Genomic DNA, 16,675 nt, shown 5'->3' with positions numbered 1-16,675 from the left:
AACAAAAAAAAAAGAAAAAAAAAAAAAAAGAATCAAAAAAAAAAAAAAAAAAAAAAAAATGTCTGCACGACAATAACAAACAGCTAATGGAAAACGGAAAAATAGCTGGTTGGGAATAGGAGAGAAGCAATATTCAGTAGAATGGAAGTAATGGCACAACATAACATGTTTTCAGGAAAATTAGTAACAAAATATCTATAGACGACAACAAAAGATGGAACATCTTTGAATGAATACAAGTTAACCTGTCACCATCTGCATTGCCTTTAGCGATGCCCAGAAGTCAATTTTAGAGGAAGTGTCCATTCATAAGTCAACTATGTCTCAGTGTGTACTAAGTTAAGAAACAAACAGATAAGAAAATATGGGGACAGGAGTAATTGTGAAACACATCATAGGCCAGCAGAATGTGGAGGTAATGCAGAGTGAAATGCAAAACGTGTGCCACAGCTGTAGGACAGAAACTGCACTTTGAAGCAGAAAGCATGCCTGGATGACTATAGGGTGAGATTAAACTGTCTAAGACTGTACGGTAAGGATTAAAAAAGATTTCTTGCCTTACAGGTTAATGGTTCCAGACAACAAAATGTGATGTTAGCATGCAGCTACTGATAGAAGCATTAGCTCCCCTGATGCTAACTGCTTGTAATGACTGTCTGTTTTTTTTTGCCGTTTCAGTTTTTAACAAGTCACAGACTCGGATCTTGAGAAATACCAGCTCATTATTTTCTCTAAATGCCTCAAATTCTCTCAGATGTAATTGACTTCAGGGAACTTTGTCTTCAGTTTATCCCACATACTTGCATTGGATTTCAAGTAAGGACTTTGTGCAAGTCAGTCAATGACCTCTGTTTTGGGGGTAGTTCTTTGCCAGCAGCGATGCATGTTCGGGGTCATTGGCAACAACCAAGACCTTTGTTCTGATTACATTTTTCTTTTTCCCAAAACCTTCCCACATTCATCTTTCATCATAATTCCTTTCACTGTGACAAGAATCACAGTTCCAGATACACAGAAGCCACCACCATTTTTCACTGTGAGGATGCTGTCTTTTGGGTAAAAGGCACCTCCTTTATTTCTCCAAACATAAGCAATGCCTCTTATTTTGTGTTTTCTAACTTAAGGACATGCTTCTTTCACACCATCAGGGTTTCAATAATATATTTCTCTCTGATTTGAAGGAGCCTCTTCTGCAGAAGTGAAGATTTTGTAGATTTGCAGCCTTGTCTTCCATTCCTGTGAAGAGCTTATGGGAGACTATATGTCTCACTCGCATAAGTCGTTTTTTTATTTTGCTGCTTTTGAAAGGGTCTTTGTGGAGACATCCCTCACCAGTTTTCTCACCTCTGCCAGGATTGTTTTGAGCCATGTGACTCTCCTTGAATTTCTTAATGACACTTGTCACTGCAGCTCTTGATATTTGGAAATGCAGAGAATTTTGTTCATCTATATCACGCTTCTCAAATTTGAACTGATTTCTTTTTTTTTTTCTTTTTTTTTACATAATACTTTCTCAATTGATACACCAAACATTTACTAAAGTTCTTCCAGTATTTGTAACTTAGGAGAAAACCCTCAGTCAGTTCTTAATGGGAGGTATTAATTTTGTGGAACAACATTTCTGTGTGCAAAGTAAATTTATTTAAATCTGCAGAATAAACATTTGCTGTCTACCTGCACTTAGGTTATATTAGAACAATAATTACATTGTCAGAATGGGGACAAATGTTTTTCTGAACTGTATTAGTGAAAACAAGGGACTCCAAAACAGAACCCTGAGGAACATCACTGTGTCTGTGATATTTTTAACCAAAGAAATCTTCAACTCAAACAGTAGTTGTTCCTGTTTACAATTACTTTTATTGGAAGTTCTTGTCAGTATCTCTGCAATGTTGGACCTTTTAGGCATTTTATTAACTCCATCCACTGTTAATATTTTATTTTTTTGGAATTGGGGAAGTTTTTCTGCATTTTGGTTCAATCAGTATCAACACTTTTGTGGTTTCCCTTGTGTTGGGTAAGTTCATACACTGCACTAAGAATGAAGGAAGACCATATAAAATGAGTTTCATGGATTTAGGCTGATGAAAGTTATAATTAGGGATGAATCAGTGTCCAAAAACAGCAAAGATTTTATATTAGAAATAAGTGTAAAGCAGCTTAAAAGAACCTAAAAGGATAATATTTTGGGGGCAGTAATGGTTTTAGTGAAATCGACTCTCGTGAATAGAAAAATAAATGAAGGGTAAAATTAATGATTTGCATTTTTCTGAGCCTCTTATTCTAAATGAACAGAGAGGTTTCGCCGGCTCAAAGGGGATCGTCCTTAGGTCACAAAAATGAGGTTTCGAGGTTGAAATCGCATCATTTCTCTTCATTAACCAAAGTGATGCAGGGCACAAATTTGATGAAAAATATTCTGGGAGTAGCTTACCGTGTACTGCCACTGGAATATCAACAGCCTGTGGTGAAAACCCCATTTCAATTTTGACTTGAGACCACATTTCCTATTTCCCCTGTAAGTTATTAAAGCAGCACCAGGAGGAGCTGTCTGAAGGTCAGGATGAAAACCCCGGAGAGAGACGGAGCAGGCAGAGATGACAGAAAAAGAAGCTGAAATGATAATGACAGAGACTACGTCAGTAAGGAGAATAAAGGAAAGATAAATGAGAGGAAGAATGAAAAAGTGTTGGAAGGGGCGGGGGGAAAAGGACTTCAAGACCAAACGCAGAGGAAAACACTCTTTGTTTCTCACTCCTCAGCCACTCATCCATGTCCACTTCCTATTTAATAGATTTCTAGCAAGGCTTCCTGTTCCTCCTGCAGCTCAGAAGATTAAAATGATAACCAACACTAATGAGGTCCTACAGGACTGTGGTTGCATGACTAATCGAAAGGCAAAATGTACATAAGGGTTCGGGGGAGAACCTTTAAAAGCCCATCCTGGTCTGTAAAACACAGACCAGGCAGGAGCTCTGAATCATAATGACGCAACATTTCCACAATAAAACAAACCAGAAGCTATGTCATATATATCATCTGAAGTGCCATTTCAAACTGACTATTTTGCAGCAGTGCAATCACTGAAGCAACAGCAGCTAAACAGCCAGTTTATTATTAAATCATCAGAAAGGGATTCAAAAATCTCTATTCTACTTTTATCTCATCCAGAGTAAAAAAAAAAAAAAAAACACCATTATTGTATCCATTTTATCTACTTCAATATGCTCAGATACATAAAAGGAGCGTTTTTGAACACTATGCTGTGTTTTAAAGCCTTATTAAGACAGAATGCAGCTTCTCATCCCACAGAGTCTTTTAATGGATCACTTTATCCTGAGCATAGAAATGCATCTCTATGAGTTATCTACATTTACCCTGTTCTATATCTTAATGCTAGATTTATGCTAATATGGAAAAGTGAGGATTCGTCTCTCATGTCTTTACATTACACCTCCAGAGCACTCGGCTGCTCTTTATTCATTTAAAGCAGCTTCCATCAGTAGTTCTCAAGGCTTTCTGAAGGTATTTCTGTGGAATAGATTTCAGCACTTAACATCTGATCAAATTTATGGTTTTATCATCACATATTTGAGAAATACTTGAATTCCAAGTATTTTAAGAGGCCAATGACCTGCTGTAATTTCTTCTTTTTTTTTTTTAAATGGTCTTGCACAGAAATTATTTAGCATGCCATCACCGACAGTCCTTGAAGGCTTCCAGATATACTTCGATTTTTCAGTTCGACACTTCATTTTATGCCTTTGTTGTCTATTTTTAGTTTTTTAAAACACACGCTGAACAATGCTGCCATGGCAAAATATAAACAAAGTGAGCGAAAAGGCCGTCAAACGTCTAAAGACCTCTAGAGAGCTTTTTTTTTTTCCTTCGCATCACTTTAAAAAATACCAAGGAAATCCAGTTGGTTTCTTAGAATACTGTAATGTCACTTGCATTATTCACAAATTCAGCAGTATTGATAGTTTCCAATAGAAAGGAAGATAAAGCTATAATTTCCCAGTGTCTTGGCTAACTCAAGAGAAGTAAAATAAACATTTTTTAAATTCTTATATTGTAATATAATTGCTGTAAACCAAAAGAATAATTAATTTTTTTCCAAATGAATCAAGATAAATGTTTAGAAAAAAAAATCTCCACAACTGTTTTCATATTTTCTTAATTGGATTATTAGTATCATGATCAAATCAGAGCAGAAATAATTGGAAAAAATTTCACATCATATTGTCTGAGTAACACACCTGACAAATTCAGGGAAATTATTTGAATTAATCTAAAATCTGTTTTCATTTTTTTCTAGGTTTGTTTCTTGTTTTGCTAACCTCTCTTTTCCTCTTCTTTGGATGCTCCTTGCCTTGTTTCCCACTGATTCCCCTGCATCTAATCATGCATAAACTGCTGTGAATTAGACCCTAATCGGATGAATTCACAGCTAAAACACTGGGGCTCTGACATGATGAAAACTGTGATTTACCTGTTATCTTTGAGGCTGATGGCTATTCTGGAACAAAAACGGAGGGATCTACATTTAGCCAGACTGGCAACAAAATCAAAGCCTTTAGAGTTCCCTCTTTAATTTATTACTGACATCTCCTGGAGTACCCACGCTTTGCCACCTCCCCCATGTTTTGTTATGTTTAAAGTACCAATTACATAAAATAACTATTATGCTGTCACTCTTCTAAAATAATGTACTTTACTGCAAGCTTAACCCCAAGTGTTCACAGACAATCTGGCCTTCAGCTGGAAACTATGTGGTAGATTCCCTGAAACACTTCAAACTTAAAACAGGGAAAATTAGTTTTGAACATGTCGGTATTGTTACATGGCATTAAATATGCAGGGGCTATTCACATGTGAAAAGGCATAAAAAGCTCAAGAAATCAAAAAACAAAAAGTCTGTCAGGATTTAGAAAACAATCCTGCTCTCAATCTCTGCAAGTTATAATTAGCTGTTTTCGTCTTAAATGTTGGACTTTAAAATGCAAACAGTGCTGTTAGCCTTCGTATAACTGTAAAATAAGGAAGAATTGAAGAAATTCATCTGAAAATTTTCTATACAAATCTGAAAAGAATGAGTTCTTCAGCCAGACAGAGATCCCTACGGCTCAGTTGGAAACACTCAATTAGTTTTGTTAAATAAAATAAAGATGTTGCAGGGGCCCACTCAGTGATAGATAAGGCTGAAAACTGATTACAAAAATTTGATTATCACCTTCCTAAATCATTTTGGCCAAAAGTGATTCTGGCATAAAAATTACCACCTTTTATTGGCAAAGGATGATTTTCTTCATTTAACAGATTTACACACACACCCACACACACACACACACACACAAAACACTTTCGGCAAAATAAGACCATTGTTGTCATTATGTAAGATTTCCAAAACTGAAGATTGAAGAAGTTTGAAGAGAGTGAAGATTTTACCAAATCAATGCATTTAACAAGCTTCACCATAAAGATGTTTTAAAGTTGTCATGAGCAAGAAAAAAAAGCTTTTCTATTAAGTATTCATCAAATATTAATTGGCATAGTAAGTATTTCACATTACTATTTATAAATTTATGTGTGGATGTATTTGTGTTTTTCCACCTTATAGGGAGGTACTACAAACTTCTGGTGGAAATTTGTTTGCTCAGACGTCTCATCTGCATGAATATATTTGCTCCATCAGCATTCACACAGTGGGACATGTTGGCATTTTTCTTTATGCACTATTTGAGTTGGAGGTATTTTACTCACTCTCAGAAAACAATCTGTTACTTTCCCCAGTTTAGGCGATGAGCCCTTATCCAGCCTCCACTTCCCCCCATCATCCTTTCTTCCTGCTTCCTCCTTTCTAGCGGAGCGTGGACTGACAAAGCCTTCAGCTTGGCGTTTGCCAAGCAGTCCTACCTTCTTTACGTAGCCCTGGATGAGCTCGGGAGTGGGCACCTGCTCCGCAGACAGGCACTCTTCCAGCAGTAGCTTGTTTGGTGGGCAGACTGGCTGGCTCCTTTCCACCCTGCACAGACCACAGTGGGTTGGGGGAAGAAGGACAAATCACAACGAGTTCCAACCTCTCAGTCAACCAGGCCACAGGAAAGATCCAAAGAGAAAGCGAGCGCAGGCATCTACACACATCCAAATGCATAATGGCAGGCTGGGATTATTAAATTGCAGTCATAATACTGCTTCAAAAAGGCATCAAACACACAAAGAAGCCCTGTATCAACAAATTACAGTGCATCAAGATGCTTTGTTAATGTTATTGCTGCCCTGTGGGAGGGGAGAGGGAAAATACACTCAAGTGAAACAAAGATCCACACGAATAAAAAGCACACACACACACACACACACACACACACACACAGAATGGAGGAAATTCAATGCAAATCCAGTCTTCATGCTTTTTCCTCACAGACTTCCCTGCTGAGGCCAGCAAAGTATTTTTGAAGAGAGGATGGGGGGTAAAAATCTATTCATATAATGCTGCATTTTCCTTCTATGTACAGCTGAGGAAATCCCAGCGCTAGGCCAGAGGAGAGTAATGCTCCAGCTTCTATCACCCCTGCTCCTCATCCTGTTGACAAGTGAAAGAAGCCCCCACACCCACGGCTTCCCTTAGCGTGCAGCAGACCGTGTGTGTGTGCATGTGTGTGTGTGTGCACTCTCCATGGCCTCTGGCTCTACATGGACACCTGATGTGAGAGAGGTTAAGAGATGCATGCATGCGGGCTGGTGTGACTATTAAAGGTCGAAATAGTAGTTTCCTACATCACGCAAGGACTCCCCCCAGAGACCGAGTCCCTCCCTACTTCTGTGTTTCTATCAGTGATTCCCAAATGCAGAGCAACATAGATTTTTCCTCTTCTACTTCCTTTAACCATCAGCAAATCCTGCAATATTTATAACAAGTAAAAAACAAAATCCTATATTCTGTTACCTACACAGGAACCTTCTGCACACAAACCTGTTTTGCAATAGAGGATGCGGATTATTCATCTTGATTTGCATATTTGAGAATGCTGTGACTGGAAGAGGTGAAAAACTTCAGAATATATAAGAAATATATATATAACAACTTAATTTACAAACTAAAACAAAATTTATAGATTAATTACACAGAGACTTATGTGTTCAAACCTTTCATTTTTGTGATAATGATCATTTGTGCTAAAAAAAAATCACAATTCTAAGTTAAGAATATTACAAAGCAGTTTAAATACAGAAATATATCTGTAGAACTAAAAGTATTTCACCTATTTCCCCTAAAATGGTTGCATGATTTAGAAGACTATAAATGAATCACTGCATAAAAGCAAAGCCACAAAATTCCAGTTTTAACTAAATCTAGGTATCAACTACCATACATCATCATAATCCAAATTCATGCAAATTTATTGATTCAGTCATTAACCAAAATTTACTGGAATTTAAACTGCTGCTCGTTGTGCCAAACATTATTAGTTGCAACAAAAATAAACATGAACTTGATGCGTAGCTCATAAATGCAGCTAGTAAGTAATATTCTACTTCCTTTAACCAGCAACAAATGTTGCAATATTTATAAGTAAATATTCTGTTATCTCCACAGAAACTTTCTACACACAACCCCCTACAGATACGCTGATGAGGCTGTTTTGCACAACTGGTTGCTGCTTATTCGTCTTGTTTTGTATAATTCAGATGCTTCCAGGTATATTATGTCATATTAAATCAAAACATGTTTTGTTGCCTTGTTACAGTCTTGATTCTGAGGAAAAATAAAAATGCAATGTGGTCCCTGTAAGAAAATGACATGAGAGTGATGCATATCTTCTCATTTATGTTTATGTCACACAAAAAAAAGTGTGGTAATGCTGCACTTCTAGTCTAGTATAAGTTTGACCATAATATTGGTACTAATGAAGAAATCGTGTGGCGTTCATGCTGAAATATGAATAAATGTTCGAATAAACTTCACTATAAAAGTGTAAGCGCTGTGATGATTACAGCTTAGAGTCAGTCTACCTTTCTAAAAATAATCTACAACCCCAGACGGATCATTCCTGACCACTATTGGTAAAAGCAATAATAATGTGTTTATTTCAAGCTGTCAATTGAATTCCACTGCAACTGTGTGAAAACTAACAATTATGTCTCCTTAAACCCGCACAAAATACAAAAAATAAACTAAAACTGCAAGAGTGTAATCAGAAACTTTTTAGTTCTGCGTTTTCTTTTTCCTTCATGGCTGGTTCAACCTCTTACTGGTAAAATTGCCCTTTTCAAGTGGCCCTTTAAAGTCCACACTGGAAGACTTTTGAGGCACAAAGGACTCGTTGATATTCAAACGAAACTGGGGAACACAACAGGCTTTCGTCCTCCTCCTTTCAGTTCCCTTTTAAGGATTTGCTTGATGAGCTTTCGCTTTCTTCTTTTTCAAAAAGCCTACATTTTGCTGTACTTGTAAATTTAGGCCTATTCAACTGATTCAGGGGACATTTTAGCCTCTAATGCTGAGCTGGTGGAACAATTATTGGTTTGAAAGTTTGACAGTGACTGTGATTGCTCTATTGTCAGTCCAACCAAGAAAATGGACATGCTCAGTTTTAAATTTCTAATTTTACAAGATGGAACGGTTATTATGACCTGAGAAATGGCTCCTGTTTCACATTCATTGAATTCTTAACACCCCATAAGAGCAGCAGCCTCATGGCTCTGACAATAAAGGTTCCCTTATTCCCAGTTGGTCACGAGATAAATCATAGCCACCTGGCTGAGCTGTGCCTCAGGTGCCATTTTTAGAAAAAAAAAAGCTTTAAAAGTGACAGAGATGCTGACCTTAGCAAACTACAAATGTTTCCGTTCTTTAAAGTATAAACAATCTTACATAATCTAGTTTGTCCCTTTATACTGCCAGTTCACATAACATTCAAAGGGTAAAATAAAATAAATAACTTTAGTCAAAATAATAATAAAAAAATGGCAAAGAAAGAAACACTCTACTTGATCATTACTAATCTAACAATGAAGGAAAAATGATTCAGTGTGGCTCAGGGACTTTTTAAACCCACAATTGCCACTTAAGCTTAATATGATTTCTTTCAATGCAATCAATAGTTTTGCGCAACATAAAGTAACTAGATTAAAAAAAGTGGGTGAAGAACTGATTTTGGACCATTGCTAATGGAAACAAATCTCTGTAGGCAGAAGAACAGAGAAATAGAAGAAAGACTTAAATGGAGCATTTGTTCCTGCAGGGAGCCTCCGGGTTAAAAATAGCAGCTGCATCACCTGCAGTCCATCTTCTCCATGTGAAACAATGACTTTTCATGCATCGTGCAGCACCAGCTGTCAACCTCTGAGGCCTCATGTGGTTAGAAGGGTGTCAAATGCCTGTTTGCCTGCCCACCTACCTGAAGCTCCCCTCTGGGCGAGTACACCTGCTTCACTCCCCTTCCTCCTGACCCAGATGGGTCGACTTCTTTGCTGTGCCGTGAAACACCTTGTGACGGACTAATCGCTCCCACCGGAACCGCACGCTCGCATAGAAACTAATTGTTGCCTGTTAATGGCTCGCTCTGGGAGTTGTTCAGCAACGCGGCGGCCGCATCGCTTCTTTAATCGGTGGTTTCAAATTACCGTGTGTTCGCTGGAGTTTGAAATGGAGTCTTGTTTATGAATTTTTTTTTTTTTTTTTGTGAATTTTGAACTAAATTCAATATAGTTTAATCTTTGCATATATTTTAGTTCCTCTAAATCCCTTGATACAATTCAGTTTTAGCTTATTTTTAAATAGTTTTCAAATAAATCTGTTGCCATGGTCACTGTCTAGATGCTGGATATGAAGACTCAATGTCAGATTTATGCTATGAAGAACCCCACAAGGCAGAAAAATAAAGTTGAGCGCCCACTGGGAGCACTGAGATGAATCTCAGAAATTGATGTGCACCAGTGAATGCTGTTCACGCACATTGACTGCATCATGCTGAAGTGGCCCAAGATTTAACAGACTACTGGACTTCAGCCACGGAAAGCTTTGTAAGACGCATCAATACGTCTGAACAGAATTGAAGATAGGAAAAAGAAACAGCGTTGCCCTTCAGAGCGCCTGCCACCAGCTATATGCATAGTGATATAATACTTTTTCATGCACGTTTGACACCAGTGGTGTGGATTCCCGTTTGGGAATGATTTGACTGTGAAGAATGGAGCAGGTAGATATTAAACACTTCTGAATATACAGCTGCATCTAACAGATTATTATATTACTGAATATATATTTTACTTAAATACAGTATCGTAACCCTTTCCTACATAAATTGTGTCAGGATTTGTTTCTGAAGTGTTTTTGATTTTTTTTAAGGCATTAAAAAAAAGCGGGAAAAAAAACATTTTTTTAAAAAAATTTTTTCTAGGTCATCAGTTGTAATTTTCTCCAAATACAAAGTTGTAATTTGGAAAATACAAATACAATACTGGGTTACTTTATATATATATATATATATATATATATATATATATATATATATTTTTTTTTTTTTTTTTTTTTTTTTTTTCTCCAGTTCTCTGCAATAGAAGGACGGCAGATCTAACCTTTACAGATTAGATCTGCCCACAGCCTGGATCATTTTAAATCACTTCTTAAAACTCATTTTTACTCTTTGGCATTTAATTGATGTATTGTTTTTACTCTGTTTTGTCATTTGTGTTGTCGTTCTTGTACAGCACTGTGGTGCAGTTTTATACCTGTTTTAAAGTGCTATATAAATAAATTTGACATTGACATTGGATATTCCTGAGTTGTTTTTAACAAAACTTTTCTTGCACTTGTAGCTGATGGCCAGTAAGTTGACTGTGTATTTTATGATGAACTAATGTCCACTTCAGTGGTCTGTGTGTATTTATCACATAAAAATCCTCAAGAAACACAGAAAAATTTTTTTTAGATAGCTGTCCACTGCAGTGACCACTATGCATGAAAGGGTTAGTTTACAAATTAAAAGAAAATGTATAGATTAATTACAAAGAGACGTGTGTGGTGATTATGATGATGATGTGGCTTCATGTCTTAAAAGACTATAAAGAGTAAAGCTGCTGGTATTTTTGACATGTTGAACAGTGGGAATGGTTAAAAATAGTAAAGCCACAACATTTTTTTCACTAAATCTAGGAATCTATGTCATCATAATTCAAATGTATTAATAGTAATTTATTAAGTCATTAACCAAAATGTATTGGAATAGAAACTTTCACTTGTTGTGCCAAACACTATTAGTTGTGCTAAAACTGTCCTTAATTATGTTAATTTTAATATCTTAAACAGAGATGCTTAGCTCAAGTTAAAACCGCTTAAAGAGGCTTAAACCTAAAGGTAATGCAAAAGTTTGATCAAATATAAATATAAATGTATCAGACTTTAGTTTGCTCAATAGAAAATAAATTGTTTAATTCTTACAAAGAAAACCTCCATGACTTTTGTCATCTTCTCTGATTTAATAGTTTCAGTTTTATTTTGTTTGATGAATTGAAAATATATCTTTCACAAAATAGAGTCGGGCATATTTGTTTACCTTTATTGATTTAATTGCTTGCATAACTTCAATGAGATTTTGTGTAACTGTAGTAATTTTAACTAATCTTTAATCTTTTGAATTCCTCTCCCTTTACTCTCCAATACATTCCAACCAGACATCGACTGGAATGCTTTAGATTTATTACCCTGATGTTTCCCATGTCTGGAAATTACTTGAAGAGTGCTCAATAGCATTTTCTCAATCCAACAAAAGCTTTTTCTTTCATGATGCAGAAAGAACCTCAAGATTGGATAAAACCTTTTTGCTCGCTGAATTAATAAAAAACGCACATTCTTTTTCTGGCCTTTCGCATACAGAACTAAAATCATGTCAGGCCTATCATCTATTGCTATGATGACACAGTCAGGGAGCATCTGAACTCATATTTAGCACTCTGCCATTGTGGCACTTTAATAATACAGAACACCTATTCTAATGTCACATTTTCCCAGATTCATGAATAATTTCAGCCAAGCGAATCCACTCTAATGGTTTTGCGGTTGTACTTTTTTATTTTCCTTCTCCTTCGTCTTCTCTCTGAACCAATCTCCCTCTTTCATCCTTCACTTTCCCGCAGCCGGAGCACACAGGAGCTCTTTGCAATTACCCATAATGATGAATATACCCCATCAGACACTGCCTGCTGAACTGTAACCCCAGACCATCGTAACCAAATTGAACACTGAGAAATTTGACAGTTGACATTTTAAATTTTCATTCAGTCCAATCCATTATATCTCCATTGTATTTTTTTTTATTTTTGTTTTATATTCCTCTTGGCAGAAGGTCGTTACCATCACCACGGACAAATGACCATCAGAGACATTTAAGGTTATAACCTGCTTGGCATTGATTTACATTTGCAGCACTAACTGTCAGGATACAAACTTTTCAAACTTTATACTTGATGCACTAGACTCAGGCACACAAGTTGGAAACATATACAATCTGACCAAATTTAACTTCTTTAATTAGGGCAAAACCAGTAAAAAGGGGATTATTCAGCTTTCATTTACAAAATTATGTAACTTAAAAGTATCACTTTTAAGTTTTGTTTTCCAGAAAAGTTACTCAAGTAAATGTAATTGAGTAAATGTAACCAGTTAATTTTTTTTGGCCACTTTGGCTCATTGGTTCTTTCACTGTAAACATTTTTATGAGATTAGTTCCAGCTATAAAGTAAACAGATTTTTTTAAAACTACTTCAGGTATGCAAATCATTATTTCTTCTATTATTCAATTCCCTCAGAAACAGTGTTATTGTATTATAACCTAAGCTTATTTTAACTGTCCTCACCCCCTTGTTTCTCCTGGCTCTGCTAGCTAAACTGAGCGGGTTAAGGCTCTGTCTTTTGTCCATTTCCCCCCCCCCACTCCTCCTCCCTTGGTGGAGATTTGGATTCCCGTGGGCTGGTGCTGATGTGAGCAGCTGTCTCTGCAGTGACACATACTGGAGATAAAGCCGCGGCCCTGCATTTGGTCGCTTAGACTCCTCTGCGCCTTTCACTCAATCTCTGTCTCTTTTTTTTTGGTGATCACATTCATTCTCCCACTGTCCTCTTTACTCCATCTCTCACTGATTCTCTTAGCTTTCTATTTTCCTTCCCACAGTGTATTTTTCAAGCCATTAAATAAAGCAGAGATCCAGTCGATTCGGCTGCTGCTTTTCTTTTTTTCTTTTTTTTTATTTTAGAATCAATGTTTTTGCTGTCTGTTTTTGCAGAACCAAGAGATGTGGGGACAAGTTTGTGTGAGTAACATTGGATACTGAAAATGGTTTCCAGGACAAATAATACTTATAAAATGATACAGAAACACGGGAACTGAAAGCTGATAAGGTGCCCTTTTTTATCTACATATATTCTTTGGGCATCATGAAGTCCTTTTGCAGTAGATGTTGTTTTGAGCTTCTGGAGAGTGAGATTATTTTCTGCACTGAACATGGTGAGTGGCGTTTTAATAAGAGATGAGTTAGTTAGTTATTGAAGAAAAAAAAAGTTAAAATGTTTTTATATCAAATTATTGAGAAATAAAACAAAAATAAACCTATTTTTTAAACATTATGGACATACCATTATGGTTTACTTTACTAGCTACACCTATTGTTGACACAAATAGAAAATCAGTCAATAAAGTGACAGAAGCTCGATGGATTTAGACATCCAGACATGAGCTTCAGAATGGGGAAGAATTGGGATTTAAGTGAGCATGACCTGGTTCATGGCACCAGACAGTATTTCAGAAGCTGCTGATCTGCTAGAATGTCCATGCATCTCTCAGATTTATAGAAAATGCTCCAGCAAAGAGGAAAAATCCAGTGAGCGACAGCTGTGTGAGCATAAACGCCTTGTTGATGTCAGAGGTCAGACGAGAATGGACAGATTTTCTCAAGACGGCAGATAAGCAACAGTAGCTCATTACAACCAGAGACCTTTATAACCCAGACTTGTCTACAATCCAGTAGGTGCTGCTACAGCAGCAGGAAACCCACTTTACACTAATGGTTACAAAATGGAGATGTAGTGGCTTAAAGGACATTTCTTAAACCAATATAGCACAACTAAACTTATGAAGAATTACAAAACTTTTGAATGCAAAAAGTGTCCAAACCAAGTGTATAGTTAAATAATTTAAGTTACTACACAAACAACTTGGCAGATTCTGTACTTTTTTAAAATGAGAATCATTACAGGTGCCATTTTTATTGCAATTTTCAGCTAACAAAAAATAGCAGGATTTTTGATAGTGATCAATTTTACCGTGTCTCAAAGATTTTTGATTGCAGATTTGAAAAAATCCAAACCCTTTTTTGAGATCATCACTTATTTACAACAGAAGCACCAAACAAACTCAAAATAGATCTCAGAGTTAAATTGTAGATAAAGTTGTTCTTACAGTGATTGATTTAGAAGTTTGATCATTTTAAAGGTTTTTACAGAATCCTAGATAAATTTAGATTTATTTTATCTCATATTTTCAATACGGATTGTTCTAATTGAACCCAAACGTCAGATTCTGAACCTGCAGCGAAATATTCAGTAAACCATTGAATTAATCTCCCTAGTTTAATTCTCCACATGTACAATTTTTACATCTCATAAAATAAGTATTTTGTCTTCCTTCAAACAGTGTATCTATTCCTTTCTGTAGGACCTACCCTCAATTTACACAACACACAGAATAAGCACATAATTCTCTTCAGACTTTTTTATAATAAATAATCCCTGAATTTTCTCCCAAAGACTGAAAATGAGAGGATTTAAATTTGTCATAGGTCCTGAATAAAAAAAAGGATGGGATTTCAAAAAGTTTTTTGCATTATGACTTATATGTAATACATTCACATTTTTGTTTAAAAGTTAAAATCTTTTTTGCCTTTTTAAGGGTTCCCTGTACCTCTCTGCTCCTCGGGGAAAGCCGGAGTCTCCATAGCAACAAGTAACTGACTTTTCTGAAGTTGGCCCCCATATTACTCTTATATTATCACAATATGGCTGTCTTATTAGAACTTTTTAAATTGATAATTAAATGGAAAGCCCAAGATCTAAAAAAAAAAAACTAAAGGGCAAACAAGATTAGTTTTTAACGTGAACTTTCAAACGAAAACGGATGAAAATATGAGTTTATCTCTGTCAGAGGTTTGATTATAACCAAACTTCAAAGTTCTTGAGTTGCCATAGGTTTTTTTTTCTGAGCAGTAGTTGCATTGGCCCCCTTGAATATGTTTTCCAGAAATGTCCTAAATTAAGAATTGACATTCCCATAAAGAATGGCGATGCCTTCGGTAGTATTTGAGTACTTTCCAGACTCTGGTGACTGACAGTAAGCAGGGCATTTTGAAATGACTCGCACTGCTCAGCTATGGGAAAACTAATTACTAATCACAGAGTTTGACAAACCCAAATTAAGTTGTCATTTGCTGCCATGAATAATCTCACACCCAGAAGGATGTTTCTCACTCTACACAAGTGCTGTAGAAAAAAAACAAGCACCACTTTCTGCAGCAGAGCTGAAATAAGTCCAGATTTCTGCTGCAAACACCAGCAGAGATGAAGGTTTTTATTTCAGCAGTTACTCACTCCACCTACTTAGCAATACACATTTGCTGAAAGAAATTAATTACTTTATTACTTTCACTGTTATTAGGCTGAGCTTGTGTTTCTTTCTTCTATGTTAAATTATTTTTTGAGTTACTGTTACTCTTTCGAGAGGATCAACAAAGTTTTATATTCCTTTATTTTATTTCAAATTCATTACCCCCTGAAGCCCATTCCTGATCCTGCTTTCATTATTATTTCTTCAGAGGGAGAAGTAATAAATTCCTTCCACAATAAGCCTCTTCTATAGTCTTTTCATGCTTTCCTGCCTGATCCCCCTCAGTTGCAGCACAACTGATGGAGCACAGAGATTCATATTATTACGGCTTTCACTCTTGGTTGCTTGTAATATCAGGTATTGGTTTTTCAGTCATTACTGCTCTGTCTCTGTGGGAGAAAGAGTTGAAGTTCTGGAGCGTCTTTGCAGTTTGGGACCAGTAGGTTTGTGGTTTCTTTCTCAGCAGTGAAGAAGCTGCATAAACAGTTTGCTGGCAATCAGAAATCTGATTCCAGTCCAAGGAATCTGATTGCACTGAATTAAATTATGCTAAGGGGCGTCAAAGTTACGTAAAAGCACAGAAAGTGGCATGCAAAAGCTTTCTCACATTTTCTCAAATAAAACCCACAAACTTCATTGTTTCCAATTGGAGTGCTATGTAACAGGCCAACAAAAAAGCAGAGATGCACGATCCACTTATTTCACTTCAGATATAATACAGATATCTGAGGTTTAGGATCAGCCGATAACAGTTCTGAACTGACTGTAAAAACAACACAACTTTGATGTGTTTAGTCGGTGCAACAAACCTTTCAAACAGTTCAGAAAATACAATTAAAATTTCTAAATATAATGTAAAATAAATATTAAAGCATGATGTTGCTCAGAGCACAAAACATAGAATTAGACTGAAAAGATTCGCCTTCATGGATTAGGAATATTGTCACCAGTGGTGGAGAAAGTACTCAAAAAATGTACTTAAGTAAAAGTACAAATACACAGTCAAAAATGTACTCAAG

At 36.2% G+C, this 16,675-nt stretch overlaps 1 protein-coding gene across 4 annotated transcripts in view; it reads right to left on the bottom strand.

The window, feature by feature from the left end:
* The window catches only part of rftn1b (raftlin, lipid raft linker 1b), a 150,893-nt gene that overhangs the window by 65,391 nt on the left and 68,827 nt on the right, over window positions 1–16,675 (bottom strand). For all 4 annotated transcript variants that reach the window (XM_015034755.1, XM_015034752.1, XM_015034753.1 and 1 more), the window contains one exon: window positions 5,917–6,025. In XM_015034755.1, the coding sequence (XP_014890241.1) occupies window positions 5,917–6,025 (109 nt within the window). The remainder of the gene's footprint in view (window positions 1–5,916; window positions 6,026–16,675) is intronic.

Source organism: Poecilia latipinna, unplaced genomic scaffold (assembly GCF_001443285.1).
Source record: "Poecilia latipinna isolate Pla-1442-1.1 unplaced genomic scaffold, P_latipinna-1.0 Scaffold310, whole genome shotgun sequence".
Taxonomy (NCBI): Eukaryota; Metazoa; Chordata; class Actinopteri; order Cyprinodontiformes; family Poeciliidae; genus Poecilia; species Poecilia latipinna.
Note: the sequence above shows the minus strand (reverse complement) of the source record. Positions and strands in the feature narration are given on the sequence as shown.